The sequence below is a fragment of the Clarias gariepinus genome, chromosome 3, assembly GCF_024256425.1.
Source record: "Clarias gariepinus isolate MV-2021 ecotype Netherlands chromosome 3, CGAR_prim_01v2, whole genome shotgun sequence".
NCBI lineage: Eukaryota > Metazoa > Chordata > Actinopteri > Siluriformes > Clariidae > Clarias > Clarias gariepinus.
The window spans coordinates 36,417,072-36,436,378 of NC_071102.1; the positions used below are offsets into that span (position 1 = coordinate 36,417,072).

The 19,307-nt window shown below is 40.5% G+C and overlaps 1 protein-coding gene across 1 annotated transcript; it reads right to left on the reverse strand.

The window, feature by feature from the left end:
* Positions 1-1,958: 1,958 nt before the first annotated feature.
* On the reverse strand, positions 1,959-19,061 carry LOC128519661 (oxysterol-binding protein-related protein 6-like). Its single transcript, XM_053493474.1, has 22 exons — positions 18,999-19,061; positions 15,371-15,571; positions 15,149-15,277; positions 14,197-14,250; positions 13,992-14,105; positions 13,721-13,900; positions 11,684-11,819; positions 11,376-11,494; positions 11,197-11,271; positions 10,945-11,107; positions 10,707-10,840; positions 8,910-9,002; positions 8,231-8,393; positions 7,747-8,036; positions 6,496-6,633; positions 5,018-5,081; positions 4,792-4,870; positions 4,470-4,614; positions 4,206-4,353; positions 3,938-4,064; positions 3,718-3,840; positions 1,959-2,833 (listed from the first exon to the last, which is right to left on the reverse strand). The coding sequence occupies exons 2-22, from the start codon at positions 15,473-15,475 to the stop codon at positions 2,725-2,727; spliced, it is 2,688 nt and encodes an 895-aa protein (XP_053349449.1). The 5' UTR covers positions 15,476-15,571; positions 18,999-19,061; the 3' UTR covers positions 1,959-2,724.
* Positions 19,062-19,307: the final 246 nt, after the last annotated feature.

Genomic DNA, 19,307 nt, shown 5'->3' on the forward strand with positions numbered 1-19,307 from the left:
GATAAGAAATATATTGTTGCTAAACGATGCAAAAAAACTAGTTCATGCTTTTATCACCTCTAGGTTGGACTATTGTAATGCCTTACTGTCTGGTTGTTCAGCTAGATGCATAAATAAGCTTCAGCTAGTCCAGAATGCAGCAGCGAGAGTCCTCACTAGAACCAGAAGCATTAAATGGTCTCGCACCGCAGTATCTGAGTGAACTGCTAGTGTCTTACGATCCGCCACGCCTACTTCGATCAAAGGATGCAGGCTGCTTATCAGTACCGCGTATTATGAAAACTACAGCTGGGGGCAGAGCTTTTTCTTACAAAGCTCAAAATTATGGAATAGTCTTCCAAATAGTGTTTGGGACTCAGACACAGTCTCAGTTAAATGGTCCAGGCTAAAAACCTATTTATTTAATCAAGCATTTTTATAAATAGTTTTGCCTTAGGTAAAGGAGCAGATGCTGTCCTCCCCACTCTCATTGATCACTCAGGTTTGTTGACGGTGAGGTGATTGGTTGCTTTACATCTCAGGGAGCCCTCATGTCTATGTTTCCTTTTTGCTCTCCCTTTTAGTTATGCTGTCATAGTTAGTCCTGCCAGAGTCTCTGCTTGCACTCTACAGTAAATATACATTTACATTATACATTATATGACCAGATCTAACTTATCTCTTCTGCTCTCTCTGTCGAGCTACACATGTCGTTCCTGACCTGCCAGTGATCCAGACTCCCTCTGCCCTCCGGACCTGTCTGACCCATCCTGGTGCCCCGCTTCTGTTCGGAGATCTCGTCACATGGATGCCCCGTGTGTCTCTCTGGGATGCGTCTCGTGTCTGGGTGATCTCTTGCTAGAAGACGGTTCTGGCCTCGACTGGTGTTGGCAGCTGTTTCTCTAAGGACTTGACCGTTCAATAGTTCAGGACTGGAACTTCATACAAGCCTACCCGAGTTTTCAATAACTAACTGGACTCCATATTAACCCCAACTGTTATGCTGAACTGCCTGCCAACTAACACACAGTATAAATGCAGATCAATTCCTGCTCTGTTTCAACTAAATGAGGATGGGTTCCCTGTTGAGTCTGGTTCCTCTTAAGGTTTCTTCCTACCACCATCTCAGGGAGTTTTCCTTGCCACTGTCACCCTCTGCTTGCTCACCAGGGATCTGACCATTTTGATTCATGCACATTCACATTCCATACAAACTTAAATAATTCTTTTGATTGTGTAAAGCTGCTTTGGGGCAATGCCAATTGTTAAAAGCGCTATACAAATAATATTGAATTGAATAAAGGATAAAGCAGTATAGATAAGCTAGAGTGAGTAAACTACTAGACTGTAAAGGGGCATGTTAACTTTTTCACACCTTAGTGGGGCATGAGTAGGGGAACAACCCCAGACAAGGAACTCAAACAGGGACAGTCTAGCTGCATTTCTGGACTATGAGAGGAAACTGGAGTACTTTGAGGTAAAAAAAAAAAAAAAGCAAACTCTACACACAGGCTCGAGCCAGGAGTCGAACCCTGGACCCTACTATGCCTACTAGTACTAACCACTATGCCACCTTTATAAAGAAAGCTGTCTGTAATTATTAGGAATGAGGATGTAGCAGGGTTTAATATTGATTAATTAATGAGCTCTTCTCACAGGTTGAGGTTCTGTTGTGCAGAAAGTAGCTTTTGTGTGAGATCAGGGAACTGCAGAAACATCTGCAAACATCAGCATGAGTTAGGAATTATACAGCAACTCACCAGCACACCTTGAGCTTAAGTTTGTTCACTCCATGTCCCTCCTGATCAATCAGCACTAAGCCCTGACACAATTAAACACCTAAACAAACCTTAGACACCTGGATTTTACCAAGCACACAAAGGCCAAGAGATTAATTTTTTTGCACTTGACAGCATTGTGTAGATATTTCTTAGACAGTAGTTAAGCTTTTAAATTAAGAAATAAAACAGACACTGTAATGGTTTATTTTCCCCTAAGTTTTATTCAGTTAATTGTGTATAAATACAATCAGAAATTCTTCACTAAAAACACACAGCTTTTCTTTTCCTTTAGCCAGTGCAGCTGAAAGGTACACACACAAAACACACAGGTTCATCAGTTCATTCCAGCCGGCGAAACATGGGACACCGGTTTCAGCTACACTTTGCTTTAACGAGACAAGGACTATTTACATAATCAGCAGGGCTGACACACAGGATAGAGGTCCGACGTGTTCAAATGCGCTTCATCGACATAATCAGCTTCATAAAGAACATAGTAAGGAGTCATGTGCCAGTTACAGTACTTAAGTGTAAACAACCAAAAAAAACTAAGAAAAGAAAGAAGAAAAAAAGAAAAGAACCCGACCTGAAGTAAACCTTTGCTTTAACAGTACAGGACATTTTTTAAATAAAACACCCAAGATAAAAACTAAAACGTTTTAAACAACCTTACATGCATGATCAACAATGTCTACGCTGAGGAATGAGGCAAGGAGCATCATGGAAATAAATAAATATCAGTATTCACTTGCTCCTAACGGGTGTCGTCACCGCACACATGCACGACTCATCAGCACGCCATTCCATTCCATCATCCCTTCGTCCACAAGCCGATTCGAATGAATCCGAATCGGTTCAGTGTTGGAGTCTTTAGAGGATTTCTGATTCAGCAGAAGTGATACATATTGCACTTTTATTACAAAAAAAAAAGAAGAAGAAAAAAGAAAATCTACACCCGTCGAGGTCACCAAAGTTCCAGATTATTAGTCTTTGCAAATCCAGGGCTTTCCCTGATCTTCCAGTAGGTTCCGTTAAAGACCCAAATCTCTCGGCCTGCCTCATCCACCGTTTTCCTGAAGAGGGAAAAAATGGCAAGCATGAATTTGGAGGTTGTAAAGCTTTAGCTTGATTTACCCACAATAGCTACAACATCATGTCAGGTAGGCCATGTAGGAAAACATTACAACTCAGTCACTAATTTTTTTTTTTTTAATGACTCATTAGCGTACAGAAATGAATTAGTGTTTTTAATGAATTGTTGTACGTTACATCCTGGACCATTGCACAAAGACACTTTAATAACTTTGCACACCTACCTTCACAACTACACTACATTTTACAGTTTTACGTTTACATCCTGGACCAGTGCACAAAGACACTTTAATAACCTCTGCACTAAGACACTTTGCTCTATGCATATTTGCACACACCGTACAGTACATTTCAATTTGCACAGTATATTTCTATTTTGTACATCATATTTCTATTTTTATTTTTAGTTCTATTTTTTCCTAGCACATTTCTATTTTTATTTTTAGTTCTATTTTTCCTAGTTTAATTTAATTTTTTAATTTAATTTCTATCGTATTTCTTTTATTCATATTTATTTCTTATTTGTAAAATTTAACTCTCTTTTAGGGTCAATGGCAGTCGTATAATGCATTTCACTACATTTCGTACTGTGTATGTTTGTGTATGTGACAAATAAAATTTGAATTTGAATTTGATTTATTTACAGGGTAAAAATCACTAAAATGGTGAGAAGACTGGATACAGTGTGTGTAGGAGTGATTGATCCTCTTTAACACAGACTGATTACATGAAGATTACACAGTCCTTGTGAGATTCAGAAGAATCACAGTGCTAACGCTCAAACTTAGCTTAGGCTAATTTCAGACTAGAGTTCATCTCTCTAAAATGATCTGCTACTAATCATAATGAAAAACACGAGGCTCACCTGAAAAAACGAGGGATGTGCTCTTCTCCTCTCTTAGCCAGTTCTTTCCTTCGCTCCCGCTGTTTCTCCTCCACCTCATCCTTTAACTTATCCGCTTCAGTCACTTTACCTTCCTCAAGAAGCCTGGAGAAAGAAAAGTCAGTAAATATTATTCTTCAGCCTTCTCCTCCCTCCCAAAACCTCAGGTTTCATTATGAGCTCTGCTGATGTAAATACACACCTCTGGTCAGGGCGGAAGCGCGTGTCTGTGGGTGGCAGGATCTCCTTCAGTTCAGGCGTGAGCTCGTTAAGCTCTCTGGCGTAACGTGAGAACCCATAATACTCAAAATAATCTTCAGGCTGAGGATCTGTGGATTACAAAGGAACAGGGAACGAAGGTCACAGGTTAAAAACTTCAGATTAAAGAGTTTACATGCTCACTGTAAAATGAAGCAGATTATTCCTCTAAAACTGATGCTGCAGAGAGGAGAAACAGTGACGAGACTCACTGGGCTTCCAGAGGCATTGTGGGTTGGGTAGAGTGTCGCAGAAGATGCCTTCGTGCCACGAGCCACCGAAACGATGCACCACGTTTCCCGTCTGATCCATAACCACACCCTGTACCTGGTTTTTGTCTTCTCCATCACCGTAGCGAGACTGTAAAGAGGCACAGTGAGGAAAAGTCCGAGCTAAATTATAAGTTATTGTTACCCAAATGCACATGTACACTGTGCATGCATAAATCGGGGTCTTACACACACACACACACACACCTTAACGAAAGTCATTTTGCAGGAGCAGACGTCGCTCTTCAGGTTTCGGATCACAACGTCGCCGTAGTGCTCGAGCCAGCGCTGCTGACTGAAGACATTGTGGATGCAGGTCACCACCTTGTTCCACTCGTAATGATCTCCGTACCTGGAACAAGCACAGAGGAACTCAGACACACATATACACACCCTCACAAGTGCATAGTTACTCTAATATACTCCAGACTCAATAACAATATTTAAAATTCACGTAATTTCTCATCACTTTTCCCTCACAGCTAAACTCCAGCAGGAACCACAGACAACTAATTTCTCAAGCTCTCACCTGGGCAGTGCGACATTCACCAGTCCTGTTGAAATGATCTCTACCGACTTCCCCCAGAATTTATTCTTCCACCTCTGATCTACAGGATGGAAAAGAGAACACTTTGAAAAGTCTGACGCTTGTGTCTACATGAACTAGCATTTAGGAAATAAATTATGCATCAGATGTCAGTAAGCAAACATATGTTTTTAGCAGTAACTAAATCAATCCCAGGTGAAACACTCACCTTGCCAGAATGTAAAATTCTCAGACTCAGCGTGGCAGGCAGAAACAGGAGGATGATGGCTCACCTGTATAACACACGTTCATCAGATCTTTAAATGCATTTAAACACCAGCAGACCGCTTTATAATAAAGAGTCACATGATCAGGATATAAATCAAAGTAACTCGATAAATACAAAAACATGCTGACTTCATATTACACTAGGGAATGTTATATTTTATAAAATCATATCTGATAATGTGTGTGTGTGTGGGGGGGGGGGGGGGGGGGGGGCGGGGGGAGATACCCATAACATGTGACCTATACAGTAAACTTTAGATTGTGAATAATCTGTTCTACAAGTGTTTTGCAAGACAAGCAAAAATTTGTAATACATTTTTAATATGTTTAAATTTAACAAGCGAGGTCTAGAAATACGAGTAGACGTAGAATTGTCATATATGCAGACAAAGCAACAAAGCTTCTCTCTCTAGAACACAGACAGTGTGTGTGGCATGTTTTTTTTTTTGCGTGTAGTGACTGTTCTTTGGTAACTGTGCTGCAACAACAGGCCAAGTGAAGAAAAAGGTTAAAAAGGCTGTAGTAGTGCCACAATACAATGTCACATTTTCATGAAATCCTCAAAATCGGGCAAAACCAAATGTCATCGAAAGGGTTCCTTGTTAAAGTCACACAAAAAGAAAAAGAATACAGTGTACCAACCGATAGCACCGATTCTATTAGTGATGGTGCAAGTAATATACAGTAAGTGTAGGGTCATGGACAACTGGTTCATACAGTCGGTGTGTAATACTGTCAGAATAAAGCGACAGGGTGGAATTCCCCATCCAGACGTGTTTTTCAGCACCAGTCTAACCTTCTATCGCCGAACTAATGCCAACTACAGGCTTCAGCTCACTGTAATAACGCAAGTTCCACTCATTTTATACACGTGTGGTGTGAAAACCTAACAATGTATGGTTTAAAGGAGGATCAGGACACGTGCAGTCAAAAGAACTGTAACGACGTGCAGCCCGTCAGCGTGTCGAAATAAAAGCAAGTCAGATGTCTTAAAATCAGCAAACAAACAGTCTAGCACTTCAACTCACCTAATCAGCATGATCATCTATAGCACACTCAATATTTTTTTTTGTTTGTTTTTAAATCAATAGAATATGCAAGTAGACATATTTTAAATTACACTCATGCAATAAAAAAGTTGCAGCTAAAATGGCAATGCACGTGGCCTGACCAAATCAGCACAACTCTGTAGTACACTCAGGGAGGTTATTCACCAAAAGTCATGTGTTGTGTACAAGACAAATTAAGAAAAAAAATCTTTTAGGAGTTTGTGCACAACATCTCTATTCTCTCGCCACCATGCCTGAAAAACACTTCCTAGACTTTCTAGGAGAAACACCGGATTAGGACTATAGGGTAGAAAGTAGGGGAAAGGACAGACGAGTGAGTAGAAAATAGGGAGAATAATTGTGAGTGTACCTGCTCGGCAACGTAGCGGAAGCCACGGTCCTCTCTAATGCTCTCATAGGTCTCCCCCAGCACGGGATTAAAGGGCTTGTAGCGATTCCTCCATGAGGCCCAGGCATAACCAGAAATGGAGAAAACTGCCATGTAAACCTAAACACACACAAAATAAGATAAAATCAGATAAATCATCATCACAGACACAATAACGTGCACGCATCTCCTTTCTAAAAATGTTATATTGCAAAAGACGACTATGTTCTCCTCCCCCCCCGCCCAATACTAAACAGCCTGTATTAAAAATTTATAAAAATATTCAGATTCAGTGTGTAGCAGCGTCAGGGTTCAAAACGTGAAAATGTTAAAAGAAAAGGTTTAACAAGAATGCTTCCATCATCATCATCAGATTAGATAAGGAATGCGTTTCACTTACACAAGAACCTTAAAACAATCAGCTGCACTGTTTTAACGCATGTACGCCACACATTCTTCGCACGCACATCTCATACTCACTTATTCAAACTATTACACTCTAGAAAAAAAATTTAAAAATAAAAACTTTAAAAATAACCCAGTAAATTAGTCTAAAATTAGAATGATTGCTTTACCTCAAGTGTATGATTTTAATTAATTACACAAGAATAAAGAGCGAGTCCTCAATGTCTATATAAATCATTAAATTAAGTCGAATACTACAGGGTGGGTAAAGTAAATAGGCATTAAAACTGGTAATGAAAAAAATAATAATTGTTCAAACACAACATATATTTTACTAGATATTAAACGCAAATTTTGAAATTTCAACATGGGCATCGGCCACTTCTTGGACGGCGTGTGGCCATCAGCTTTGCATGACAATTTTTACTGTCTTTATACAGGGTGTTGCATTCTGCCCTCTTACTGTACGCCACCACCTCTGCACGAGAACAATGGAATTCCGCACTTCATAATGCGCTCGCGACTGAACAGTCAAGCGGTCGCCCATCTTTGTTTAGTCTGCCTGTACTATGGACACGAGAAATATGAAATCCTGCTTACTATCGTCTATTCAGTTATCATCATGGCTTACGTAATAGTCAAAGTTCTATAGTAATTAAATTTTGCCTAGTTAATTTTTCACCCACCCTGTACTGAAACGATGTTAAATAGCCAATCACGTGAGCCTTTACAGAATCCAGAGTCACAGATGAGAAATAACACCGATCTAGACTGTATGATGTGGAATGGCCTACAGAACCCATCCTGGTGAACCCTACAGGATCGTACCATTCTCTGGTAGGGGTCATCAGTGCGGTTGGCGATGTCCAGCAGCTGTGAGTACTCGAGCTCCTCGCTGACCCTCTGCAGGAAGTTTAGCGGCTCATTCAGAGCGACAGGCATGGAGACGCGGGACAGGTCCTTCCCGATGTTGTTGTAGAGGATGCTGAGGATGCCGATGTGGCTGTTATCGGCGCAGTGAGCGGGCAGGACCGTTCGCCGACCCGTCTCCTTCGGCACGCTGGAGAGAACTTGCGGGGCGCTCGACACGCTCACGCGGTACTGCATGCCCACTGGCGCTGCACCATGACACACAGGCAGAGAGAATAAACCGGACAAAACATTTATTAAATAGATGTTAAATTTAAGTAATATTATATATAATATATATTTAATATTACTGATAATTAATTGAAAACTCCTCCTTGTGACCCATGTATTAGTGACAAATTACTTCCTGTCTGATAGATTAGAGCATTAATTAACGAGGTACCATTTGCTTCCTCTGGCTCGGAGTTGCTGGTGGTGACGTCGCTCAGTCCCGATTCGTCAGACGCCTCGTTTTCCGACAGACTCTCAGACACCAACACTTCAGTGGCGTCAAAATACTCGGCCATAGACTCTGCGACGGACAGCCTGCTGCGCGTCTCACAGCTCTGAGCGGAAGACACATCCATACACAGGGTGTAAATACACACAGACAAAACCAGCTCCTCTCAGACTCATCAGCTCAGACTACTCCGGGTCTGATGATCTGATCAATCTACAGTGCGGTCTTTATCTTGATTGATCAAATCAGTGTTGATTAGTTCTCTTTAACAGTAGTGCAGGTTTACGTTCTGATCCGGTTTGTTCACAGAGAACGATTTTAACGCTACTAAAACATCTTAAGCACGACACAGTTCACATCGCTTTCTTCAGTTTTTAGATTGAAGAAAGGGAATAAAGAGAGGCTGGTGAGGGAACAAGTGTTTATAGCTGCTATAACAAGAGAAAACAGGAACTCCTTCATTTGAAAGGAAAACACAATGGAACCCTCAAGATTTCTAAATAGTACTATAGATTTAATGCACCATGCCCAGTCAAAATTCAGTTACGCCTGAACAGTAAAACCTGACAGTAGTAACAAACAGTAAAATCATTCTGAACAGCTCTGTGATGCGAGCGCTCACCTGATCCTGCCGCACGGTGCAGAAAGACTCCTCAGTCGAATCAGAGGACAGAGACAGCGAGTGGACTTTCGTGAGACGAGACTGGAGCTCCAGCTGGAGAGAGAGAGAGAGAGAGAGACGCACACAATGAGTCACAACAGTGCCAACAAAGGTATTTAAAACATCTGTGACCCCACCCACTGACGGCCAAAATCTCACATCTGCACTTCCTGCAGGCAGAAACCATGATGTTACTGTAAGATTAAAAAGGAGGAGAAGTCTGCTGAGTTTTGTCCCCCTTCGCCCCAAACACTTTCTTTCTCCAGGTGAACTTGGGTTAGCAAAGTACAACAGATTTGCATGTCGTCTGATGTGGCACAGCGTTTTATTTATTTTTTTACTTTTGTTGGTTGTTTACGCGAGATGCCCTTCCGGGGGCCTGGCACTAAGAGTGCACCGGTTTATGCCACCCCTTAGAACCTGGGCCGTTTCTCCTCACTAGAAGACAAACCTGGCAGCGGCAGGGAAAGCGCTGCATGCTAGTCACTGGTCCACCAAGGAACCAAAGAAAACACACTTACACTGGACATCAATACAGGATTTACACACACAAAACGAGAAGCAGATTTAATGTTAAGTTTCTGTAATTATAAAGTACAGTTAAACACGCACACCACTAGTGATCAGAGAACCTGCTGCATGCTTTACATTTCTGGCATTTTATACACACACTAAAACAGCACAAACCAGTTTGTTCATCTTATTTTTATCCAAGTAGACGGAATTAGAGGTTTTGTTTCACACACAGGTGCGGCACCAAGTCCAGGGAGTAAAGCAGATATAGGTTTACACACACCCCTTCCACACGTTCATTTAAACAAGAAACATGCCGAAATAAACGACACTTAAATGTGAACCTCAGATTAATTGGACTGAAAGTCATACGATTATAGACAGATACCGGTCACGTTTACGCCTCTCATTTATTAACATCACACAACATTCTGAGCTTCATCTTACAGGCCTTAAAGGGGGAAGCTTAAACTTGCATCAATAAAATAAGATATTTAAGACTAGGTGGTTAATTAGCACAAGTATTGGCATCCTTTAAAAGAAGAAGGAAGTGTGTGTGGTTGTTTTGTGGACATGAGTAATGATGGCTGATTACGGTTTATAAACACACAGATTAAAGCCCGGGGACTACTTTTACAGGGGGTTGTTGGAGAAATTTCTGTTTTACAGACGTACTTTGTGATTTTAATCCCGTCCGAATCTGCCATGTCTGTCTCTCTCTCACACGACCTCTAAACATTCCAGAGCAAATTACCTACTGTTTTTCAGCAAACTCAGCGGTCCTCTGAGAAATCTAATCCCACCCGAATGCGATTGCCGAAATTTATTTATTTTTTTTTCAAAACGCGTTTCAAAATCTCTAGTGCACCGGTATTCAAGTCTGCGCACCAACAATGGACATAGAATCCACGCATCCTGGACATGTGGTCTTGTGCAACACCCACATGTAAAACACAGACACGCCTACCTCCATAATAAACACGGAGATGTTAGTCCCGTCCGAATGCATACATGAAATGACAGACGGCGTCTGAAAAAAATTCTAACTCAAACGTCGTTTGGAAAACTAGTCCCGTCCGAATAGGGCTTAATACAAAACCTTCCAGAACTCTTAAATGCAAAGTGTGTTGTCTCATTAGCAGAATGGTAACGCTAACATGTCAGCGCTTTTGAATAATGTAAAGGACTAAAAGAAAACATACCGCTATTTAGTGTTTAACATGCAGAAGGACAAAAGACTCTCACCTCAGACAGAGTGGTGCAGAGCGAGGCGAGCTGGTCGGAGGTGGACTGCCGCAGGTCCGGCCCGGTCCAGGCCTGTGTGAGACGCTCACGCTCCAGCGTCAGCGCTTCATGGATGGACTTCAGAGATGCGTGGACTGTTGATCCGTGCAGGCCAGGTTAAGTACAGAGAAGCAGGTCAAGTACTTGAAAGCTTTCAGGGTTTGGTGTATGAAGTGTGATGTGTGGTTAGTGAACTTACCTCTCTGAGACATTACGTGAATGTTCTGCTGGAGTTTCTTTCCCTCGGGTGATGTGCAGCCCGGAGTGGACAGCTGAGAGTAGACGTAATCCGGGATGGACTGGAGAGACGTACCGAGACCGGAGGACGAGGAAAACGTGTTGATGTAATTAGTGGCAGGAATCTGACAGAGAGGGAGGGAGGTTATTTATTAGTTAATAGGCAAGTATAAATCAGATCAGTATTTATTCTGAAGACGAGCGTGAGACTCACCATGCCGTGTGACATTGTACGATTGTGTCCCCAAACTTTACCCACTTTCTTCTTCGGCTTCTCCAGAGCCAGATTCTAAAAGACAAAAACACACAGTTTGTCTAAAGATCTCATGTCAGGTTTTATTATTAGTGTGTGTGTGTGTGTGTTATATGATCATAAATGAAGTGCTCGCTCACCTGCATGCTGATCCTCTTCTCCAGGTCCTGGCTGCTGATGGGCAGATCCCCCTCCAGACAGTGCAGCATCTCAATCAGACGTCCTAGTTCAGCCAGGTCCAGCTGACAGCGGACCAGCTCTGCAGGGGGTCAGAAGTCAAAAGGTAAGAAAGATGTTGGTTTTAATGACCTGCTTCTTCACTCCCGCACTCTTGTGGACTTCCACATAAAAGAAAACATTATGATGGACTCTTAATAACGTGCACAATTCTACTGTAGCAGTGCTGTGCGTGAGGGGTCTATAAAGTGAAGAAGAAGAAGAAGTTAACCTTGTTGGCATGCGTCAGCTCGCTGCGTTTGCTGAAGCCAAGCAGAGACTTTATTGTTGACCCGTGACGAGGTGAGAGACGGAGAACCCAGTGTGGTGGACTGGAACACAGACGCTGAGCTCTGGTACTGAGGAAGCTGGAGGGAGAAAGAAATATGACTAAAAATCTTCTCGAAACACGTTTATAACAGGGGAACTGCTCAACTCGGCTCATTGTACCTCCCAATGTGGAGATTTATTCTGGGGTGGAAATTGCAATACTGAATGTCTGATTAGTTAAAAGTAAACTTTACAAAATTACATTGTGCCCTAATTGTACTGCATATAGATAAAATTTTTAAAGAAAATTACCAAGGATTAAAGGGTGCAATAAATTTATTTATTTATTATTTTTTACATGGTCTGATTCTCTGCTGGTTTGCAGTTTAATCAATTGGCTTTAAATAAAAAAATCCTACTTTTTTTTCATAAGCTATAATATAAAGTTTGCTTAGACCCAAATTCCACTGCAGCAGCATCAGCAAAGCCAACAAACGGTTACAACCTTCCTCTGAACGCCACTGCTTTAAAAAGAGCAACAAACATTTTTAATAAAGAAACAGGTCTAACTGGACCACATGTTCATCATTATACAATCCCTCAGAGGAATTTTTTTGCAAATCTGCCACACCAAGAAACTTCTCACGCCGCTCCTTTAAACATTAGATAACAATGACGTGTAAACACTCAGACTTCAATACTATTGTAATGACCAATATTATGTGTCTAATGTGCATCAGGATGTAAAGGACTTGCCACATTCTTACACAACAGAAAGTAAATAAAACGCAACATGATACAGTAGGTTATAAAGGTTGGTCCTTCAGTAAAATATATTCACAAAAATAAGAAAAAAATAAACAAAAATGTACATACTGCTTTAAAATGTGAAACCTCTCAGTTCTTTACTTATTTATATAAAATTTAGCTGGTTCACAAGCATTATTATAATTCTTACACAAACCTCAAAATAGATTAAGTAAAAAAATAAAATGGTTAAAACTAAGTAATTTTACACGATAATAAAGAAGTGCATTTTAGGAAAGTATAACAAATACATTTTTTATAAAAAATTTTTTTTTTTTTTTTTTTTAAAGCTAGCACAAATTAATAAAAGCAAACCAAAATGATGATTTTATTTATTTAGTTAGTCGCACATGTGCTCTTGGCCGGTGTGTAAAACACAGGCCAATTTCATTATTTAAACTCCTATTAGATGTTATACAACTATAATGAGATCAGGAAGTTTATGTGAAGTGGGTTAGGTTCAGGTGGATGCCTGTGTAATAATGTTAATTTCAACAGAAATAATGATGAAAAATATTCAACCTTTTTTCCTGGAACTAAAACAAGACGTCACGGATATTAATACAGTTACGAAATCAGCATGCAATAGCGTTGACGAAAAAAAGGCGAGATTAAAATGTGGTTCAAAATGAATAAAACCATGTATCTATTTCTGTCAACATTTAATTTTCGTCACAATCCACTGCGATAGTGTTTATTCACTACGACATGAGCAGCAGTGTTTCCCGGGTCACGGCGTGTGGCATCATCAGGAGGAGTTTGCGCGCCCAGTGACGGGATGTTACAAGCTCAGTCATCTTTAACTCTTTGTGATACATCATCATTACTTGGGCAATGTGTAGTAATATCAGAGGGGGAACAGTGGGGAAACACAATCACTGAGAGAAATACCAAAAACCTGAAGAGACGCATTAAGGCATACCATAAAAATAACCCAGGTTTATAGCCTTTGTGGTAATTGTTACATCAGATGAAAGAGATACATTTTAAATGTTAAGATAATCATTTTGTGAAAAATAAAAGATATAAATAATAAGAATAAAACCAGCCTAAAATGTCCAGACTTTTAGTCAACTAAAACCTGACAAGATTGATTAAACACAATAAAAACTAACTGGGACATTAATCCCAGGACTAAGACTAAAATTTTAAATAGCTGACAAAATAAATGAGCGCAGTGACATCATCTCACCGTGTCCATCATGGCCCGGTTCCTGTGAGCCAAACTGGCCATGGCGGGTAAGGCGCTGCCGTTTCCTGCCGAAAACGCCTGCAGGACACCATGATGGATGCTCATCGCCTCGTTCTTCTTATAAATGCGGTGTGCAGTTAGTTTGGTCATCCAGATAAAGAAGAGTTCCTGACTTTTAGCCTGCAGAGAGAGAGAGGAAACACTAATTAAACATTTTTTTCTAATTGCTTCCCCAGACATGGACAGGACACGTACACGTGTATACACGCACCTTTAAGTGGATCAGAGAGTCCCCGGAATCCAGGTCGATTCGTCTGGACTTCTTGTTGACGGACATGACGGCGAGGCTGACGTCCAGAGCGGCGTTGTTCTTCCCTCGCTTCATCTGGATGAGGAAGAAAACAAATGTTTAATGTGTTACATATTAAAACTAATTATTACTCCTGAGAAATTAAAAATACAAATTAAAAACTCACATCTTGCAGAGACTTGCCATATCTGAGGATCCCCTTCTCCAACACAAAGTATCTCTGGAACAGAAAAATTCAATTAAATCCGAACATTTAATTACAAAATACACGGAATAACTCCAGCATGAGTGAAGCGTAGAGCAGTGCAGAGGTTTAACACTTGGGGCAGGCTTCATTTCATTTCATTCCTGTTATTACATTCACAAATATATATACGTTCATATAGACCACGTTCAGGGCCATGACGTGATACCTCATGGTAAATAAATTTGATTTTTTTTTTTTTATATCATGAGTATACAGATACATTTATAAACAATTCATGATAAAAATCTAACTCCAAGTTGATTCAATCATTTCACTGTTGAAAACTGATTTCTATGTGGTGTTCAAAGCGGCTTTATATACAATAACATTATGGAAATTATGGATAATAAAAATTATATTATATAATATATATATATATATATATATATATATATATATATATATATTTATTTCACTTATGTATGGACATTATGGGATGTTTATTTCAAGAATGTCTGAGAATTTGTTCCCACTCCATCATGTCAGGGAAGTTAATAATCAAAAAAATAGAACCATTTTATAAATATTTTATGGAATTATTAAATATCTGTTTAGTAGTAGCAGTAGTAATAACTCCAGGTCACGTACTTCTGATCTAAAAGTTCTAGTCTGTTTGGACATTGTTCACATTCATTGAATTCTAAGGAGGAAATCATAGCAACAGTTTTACTTTGTGATGGAAAACAAAAGACTGCGAGAGAAGGAAGCGAGTGCACAATGCTAACAGAGCTAATACAGCAGTCCGGTATAACAGGAAGTCAGCCATCATTCAGTCAGTTCCTTCAGCAAGACCAAAGTCACATAAAAAGCAAACAGAGATCAGAAAAAACTGGAATAGCTTCAATGAGGTACTTCTCAACGCGTCTCTCACCTTGTGCCAACCTTGAAGCGGATACTTCCTCTTTTTCATCAGGTATCCTTCACAAATCCCTGGAATGCTGTTATCAGGATTGATTGAGCTGCACTGGATGTCCGTCATCACCTCCCAGTCTCTGGAGAGCTGCATCGTTTTAAAATAAGTGACGGGTACAATAAAAACCTGGCACATTCTAAACATGTAAACATGTAGAGATGACCGAACCAAGACGCTCACCAGTCGAGAGGATCCGGTGCTGCTGCTGCGCGAGTGACTTGGCTTAAACGCCGACAGTGGCGACTTGTCCACGTCAGCGTGATGACAGCTCTCCATCTTCAGCATTACACACCACTCTGATACGTACTTCTACAGTCACGGTTTTATCACTTCCTCCTGATTCCTTCTAGCTCATCACACCAGGTGTATAAAAATTCTAAACTACAAGAGGAAAAAAGAAAAATATAATGTACACACAATTTGTTTGTTTTTAATCACTACACATGTAAAAGATCAAGAAACCCCAAACCCTGTTCAGTACAGTATGAAATCAGCTCAGATCACGAGAGATGGTTTCCTACAAACGTACAAGAACTAATCCTTGTCTCAGACTCGAGCAGGTAAACAGGGTGTGTTACGGCTCTGAAACAGAAACAGTGATAAACACTCTCGGGTCCAAAGCAGACTAGGACGAGCAGTTCTTAGGCTGAGACAGACACTCAGCACTTGTTTGGTGGACCTTCATACCGCAGATGCCGGAGCACTTTACGCATCATTTTCATCAGCAGATCTGAGAGCTGATCCCGACACCGGTGCACCTCGCTCCCTCCCTGCATTATAAATGAATGACTGAAATTCCTTCACAGTGACTGTGTATCGACTGGGAACCTGTTCCACAGCCCCAGTTTCGCCCAGTTCACCCTCTCTGATTAACCCACGCACAATAAAATAAACAAACACAAGAGCTGATCCAGTCCAGTGTGTACACAGACAGAACACTGAAACGGATCAACATGAGAAAACAAACAGCTTCCTGTTGGAATAAACACCATGGTGGCCATTTTAAAGAGTTTAAAGTCGTAGAACAACAATCATTCATAAATGACTTCAGTGCAGCAATCAGTGCGCTGCCATTATTTTAACACCACAAAGGGTTCGAGCTCTTGATTCCGATTGGTCAGAAGGTGTTTTCACTTCTCAAACAGCAGCTCAGGTTTATATTAGCGTACTCACGCTGATACGTTATCGCTTTTATAGTGAACAGCTCATTCACAGGGATGTGGACTGACACAATATTGAGACTTTTTTTTTTTTTAATGCAAGGACATTTTCATGTATGGAAACACTGACTTATACGATTTTTTTTTTTAATACGTTGCATTTGAAATGTCAAAATGTTGCAGTTTCTCTATACTCTTACAGGCGATGCTTTAAAATACTCACACACTGGCAAACAGCACAGCATCCTGATAAGTTAAACCTTTATTTTTCACATACACATAACTGCACAGTGAAAATCTTTCTGCAAACATCCCAGCGTGACTGGGGTCAGAGCGCACAATCAGACAGGGTTGAGGGCCTCGCTCAAGGACCCAACAACGGCAATCTGGTGAACCTGGAGTTTGAACCGCCGACTTTCCGATCAGCATCTCAGTGCCTTGAACCCTCTGAGCTACCACTGCCCTTTACAATGAACTAAGAGCAAATTGTTTGCTAAATTTGTTTAGTATTATAACAATCCAAAATTACATCAGAATGTTTATAAAATTCGGATACTTAATTTTTTTTTTTTTTTACATTTATTTCTATTTTATCTTTAGTTTAATTGTATTCTTCGAGTGCAATTTTCTTTTTACTGCAGTCTAATCTTTCTATTCCATCCTATCTTTCCATTATGAGTCACGGACAGTCACATAAGCATTACACACTAGATCCTTCCGTGTATGGTCGTGTATCTGACAAATGTTAACTTAAATCGTGATACGAATCAAATCAGCACTTGGGTATCCTTATAATATCAGCTATCAGATTCCTAAGGGAAGGATGCTGTGTAACTGTCAGAGGTAAAACTACTGTATAACCATGTTCACCCACATCTTCAGGAGGACAGAGTACTTTACACTTTATCGCAGTTTCTCAGCAACATAATGAAACAAGCTGTGGTTTTTTATTGTTTTAACTTCAAAAACTCTAACTTTAAAGAGAGGCTGGTGAGTGACAGTGTTTATAGCTGCTATAACGCAAGAGCATAAATAACATGGCAATGATGCACCAAGCAAATAACTGATATTAACATAAATGCCTGTGCATACTGCACATTCTGTTCCACAGCTGCAGTGCTGATGTGTTCGCAAAATTAATTAATTATCCAGTCTAATTTCAGAAATTGGGGCAGGGTCATTATTATGCATCTTAATCAAAAAGGCATGGTAATTTAGAAAAAATAAACAAACAAAACTGGATTAGGCTGAACTATTCCAGTCACCATGAGCGAGCCAGATTTAATCTGATGCCCAGGTGTACAGGAAACGTGTAAGATGTGCCGTGAAACATCTAAAACATCTAAACTAACCAGTTCGTCGGGGTGCAGGACCCTGGGCACTGTTCATAATTTTAACCCCAACTTAGAGGGGTAAAATGCAGAGTCATGTAACACAGAGAGCTACACAAGATGTCAAGCACTGAAGGAACATGAAAAATAATCCAACATGCGTCAGAGGAAGCAGGCACAAGCGACCAAAGTGCTCAGACTTGCTCAGGCACTCGTGCTGGAATGTGATCAGACCACACGCCGGTTTCATCATCCCCCTACCGAGCTTCAGCCGAGACTTCTTTACCTCATTCCTCACCATTATGCCGTTAGAATAACAAAAACGCTGGAATGCAACATTAATTCTGCTTATTGAGGAAATGCAAAATGAAATTCATACAGTAAACAAGCATTTAATCACAAAACAATTGATTTTTAATCACAAAAAGTTGATGAATTGCTGCTACACTAAGTGCTTGGTTTGAAGCACAAAACAGCTCGTAATTAAACACGGCATTATAACAGCTGATATGAGGAACAATGAGGACTCGTAAGCAGAAGTCAAACAAGATCTTCACTAAACTGTTCAAGAGCACGCTGACACAGCCTCATCACCTGTAACACTCAAGAGACTGAGTTTCCTGCTGGATGAGGAGAATATCACTACTACAGCTGATATGAGTGAGATTTCAGGGTTAAATCCTCCTGGAGGAGGTGTCCGGTGTGAGACATGAAACATGTCTTAACCCTTCCAGACGCCATGTTTAACATCACTTTAAAAAACCCAGAGAAAACAAAGCAGGATTCCAGTATCACCTCAGAGCCAGGTGTCCTGCTGCGCATGCGCAATTCATATACAACTCAGAAGAAAGCCTGATATCTAAAACTCTTTTACTTTCATGTTGAAAGCGTTCTCTGATAAGGTCGGGGGAATAAACTAACCAAAAAAAACAAAACAATGTTTCTGAAGATAAAGTGTAAAGATTAAAGCATTTCTCTGTGACGCGAAAAAAGCTCTCAGGTGAGAGGACAATTAACTAATTAAACTAGTTAACCTGTGAGGAAACAGGTCGAACACAAACGCCATGAAAACAGAAACCTGCAGTGTTTTATAATGTAAAACACTTAAACATTTTTTCATTTTTAAAGACAGTTAAATGAAGCGTGTGCAGGGATTTCTACAAAACACTCAATATACTAGCCGCATTACACTCACAAACAAACAATTATATATATTTTGTGGAGTTTTAAACACTAAGATGAGGGGGGAAAAAATCAGGTGATGGTGTGCGCGCGCTTATGTTATATATAATGTTTATGGGTGCGCGTGTTACTTACCTGTCCAGTTTGGCGGGAGGAAGAAACTCTGCTGCGCGAGACACACGCTCCTCGTGCTTTGAGCTCTCACCTGTCGCGTCAAAGCAAGCCACGCCCCCTGTCACGCCCAGACCAAAACCACATCGAGAGGGGTGTGTGCGCGTGCGTGCGTGCGTGTGTCTCACCTGCTTAGGGAAAGGGAACATTGTGGTTAAACGTGACGCTCTCTTTTTGACACATGTTCCACCTGGGATTCTTTGAAAATGATTCACAATGTTTTACTTTCACGCGCGATTCTTTATACAAACAGTTCCTTTTTTGTATACAGGA

Excerpts from the sequence above, each read along its gene's own strand:
- LOC128519661 (XM_053493474.1), bottom strand. The coding sequence starts at position 15,475 with ATGCTGAAGATGGAGAGCTGTCATCACGCTGACGTGGACAAGTCGCCA. Across the intron at positions 11,108-11,196 it reads GTACAATGTCACACGGCATG|ATTCCTGCCACTAATTACAT; the intron begins GTGAGTCTCACG and ends CCTCTCTGTCAG. Across the intron at positions 9,003-10,706 it reads TCTGCACCACTCTGTCTGAG|CTGGAGCTCCAGTCTCGTCT; the intron begins GTGAGAGTCTTT and ends CTCTCTCTCCAG.